The sequence below is a fragment of the Microtus ochrogaster genome, unplaced genomic scaffold (assembly GCF_000317375.1).
Source record: "Microtus ochrogaster isolate Prairie Vole_2 unplaced genomic scaffold, MicOch1.0 UNK3, whole genome shotgun sequence".
NCBI classification, from domain to species: domain Eukaryota; kingdom Metazoa; phylum Chordata; class Mammalia; order Rodentia; family Cricetidae; genus Microtus; species Microtus ochrogaster.
The window spans coordinates 14,807,838-14,810,594 of NW_004949101.1; the positions used below are offsets into that span (position 1 = coordinate 14,807,838).

General features: G+C 42.8%; 1 protein-coding gene across 1 annotated transcript in view; it reads left to right on the forward strand.

Annotated features, from left to right (window-relative positions):
• Window positions 1-1,538: 1,538 nt before the first annotated feature.
• Window positions 1,539-2,757, forward strand: part of Fermt1 (fermitin family member 1) — a 33,760-nt gene continuing 32,541 nt past the window's right edge. The window contains exon 1 of the mRNA XM_013353170.2: window positions 1,539-1,692. Within this exon, the coding sequence (XP_013208624.1) occupies window positions 1,539-1,692 (154 nt within the window). The remainder of the gene's footprint in view (window positions 1,693-2,757) is intronic.

A 2,757-nucleotide genomic window follows, 5' to 3' on the forward strand; every position in this document is an offset into this window, starting at 1 on the left:
GATCCTACATCTACTTTTTCTCTTGCCTGTTGAGACGCAGAGTGTAAGCCACAGACGCTGGATGGGCCTCAGAGTCTCTGGCTCTACCCCACACCTAAGATCCCCTGAGACCTCTGTCACAGTCAGGAGTGCAGTGGTCCCTCAACATAGGCCTTGAGAAGCTTGGGCTGGCTTCTCATGAGCCACCTTACACAGCCATGTGCAAAGGATTCCTTACAGTCATTTAAATGAAGTTTATTTAAAGCTTTTGTGGGCCACCATGTGGGTGCTGGGAATTGAACTCTGGACCTCTGAAGAACAGCCAGTGCTCTTAATCACTGAGTCACCTCTCCAGCCTTTGTGTAAAGCTTTTCAAAAGTCCAAATTAGCGGTGTCATTTGAGGCAACTTCTCAAGTTTTGTTGAAGTCCCTGCCTGTTTTGGATTCTGATGTTCCTGAAACCACCAGAGAGGGCATCTGGGTCTGGGTTTTCCTTGTTTTCTGTCCTTCTGGCACCTCCAGTTAGGAGGAAACCACAGGTTTGAGCTTCCTATCCTACCCCATCTTCAAGACTAAAGTTTTGCCTGTCACTCATGATTTTTAATCTTTTGCCAAAAATGTATTAAAAAAAAAAAAAACGCTATGGAGCCAAGGTGGCACACACCTGCCATGTCGGCACTCCAGAAACCTGAAGCAAGAGGATTCCAAGGAAGAATCTTAATCAATGTAATTTGTGCATCGATTATTGTGTGCTTTAAAGCAGTAACTTGCTTTGGGGGCTATAGATCCTTTGATTAAAGTGCATAAGGCCCTAGGTTAGACACCCAGCGCTATAGAAGGAAAACAGTAACTTAAGTAAATCTACTGTACAGCAGTGATTATGGTCACACGCTATGCCATCATGCGCATTAGGTCAGATAATGACTCCTACGTGGTTATTTTGCTGAGTTTTTATTGGGGGGGGGTTCTCGTACCAGAAGATGCCAATATTAATGGGAGGAATACAATGACACAGAGTATTAGAGATACTAAAAAAGAGGATTTTAGTGGGAAATGGTTTTAGGGAAAAGATTTTTGAGTTGACTTTATTGAAGTATAATTTGCATACGACAAAATGTGTTGAACTGTCACATCGACATCTGTACACTTTATCACACGCAAATCGTAATCTCGGTAAAGATGGAGATCGCTGGAAGACTGCCATAGTTTCTTTGTTTTATCAAAATAGTTCAGAGAAAGTCAAGAAAAACTAGTAGAAAGGGAAAATGAAGCTTGATACATTACGTGGGCAAAGAAAAGACATACCTCAGTGGAGAAAAGAAAAGACAGAACTTTAAAGAGTTGGAATTTTTTTTACAAGTTTTGTATATACATTTATGGTCCTAATTTAGTATCTAGGTACCAGAAACCTTGCAGAAATTTTTGAGCAAGAATCTAAAACAAAATATAAAAGTAAGAAGCAATGGCCTTTCTCTGACAACCTGCTGGCACCTTCCCCTCTCCACTGCCATTCTGACCTGTGCTTGTCCTTGTCCCTAAAGACACCTGCCTGTGCCACAATGATGTCATCCAGTGACTTTGCATCTGCTTCTTGGGAGCTTGTGGTCCTAGTTGACCGTGCCATGGAAGAGCGGCCACAGACAGAAATCAGGCTGAGGGTGTCGGGGGACCTGCATATCGGAGGAGTGATGCTCAAGCTGGTGGAAGAGATGAGTAAGTCGTTCGTTCTCCGTGGTTTTTCTGCTTTTGACCCCCCTCTCTGTTACTTCACCATTCCGTGGCTGGCCCTAGATTTCCTGAGAGCATATTCCTCTTCCTCACCCCTGGTTTCTCCCAAAAAGAGGAGAGGGACCCTGTGAGAGCTTCCAGTGGAATCCAACCACCTTTGTAAAAGCTTGAGTCTTTGGTGGCACACTGAAGCTCTCAAGAAGGGTGGAAAGCTATGCCCTGCAAGGTCAGTCAAGGGCCGTCTGACCAGTGTCGTCATGGTAATCGTAGGTAACATGGCACTGGAATACCATTCTCTAATACTTGATGACTTCATGCTAAACTCAGCTCGCTCTCACCATGTTCTTCCACACTTGCCCACCAACAAAGACAGAGAAGTCTACTTCTGGCCTTAGAATTTAATGTTTTATTTTGTATTTGTTTGAGGCCTTGGATGCTGACTTCTCATTTATACTGAAATAAAGGTATTTTCTAAGTGCATCTTATGTCCGTATTCACATGACTGTCATGTAAATCAAGAAGGAACATTACCTGCTCCCCTCTCAAGCCCGGGCTGCTACCCACCCATTCCCCCCATCGTTAAGGGCAACCACTATCCTGTCCTCTCTTTTGGCTGCCTTTGAACTTCATGTAAGTGCATTCAGACAGGATGTGCTCTCACACAGCTGCTTTGTTTTTATTTACTATTATGGTTGAGAGAAATCCGTACTGTTTGGACTCATCTCATCTTGTTGCGATACAATAGTCTATTGTGTGAACCTACCACATTTTATCCACTTGTCCATTGATGAACTTTTGAATTATTTCCATTTTCATTTCATAGAGATGGTCGAATATATGACCGTTATCTCTTGGTAGATATTTCTGTTGAAGACTGCATTAATTCCTTTCTCTGTTGTTATAACAAAAGTACCTGAGTATAGGTAACTGTAAAGAAATAAGGGTTATTTTAGCACATGGTTTTGGCTAAAGGTCTAGGGAGTACATCTGATGATAGGAGCCTGAAAGACTCCCAGAACAGCACAAGGCATCATATAGTTTGAAGCAAGG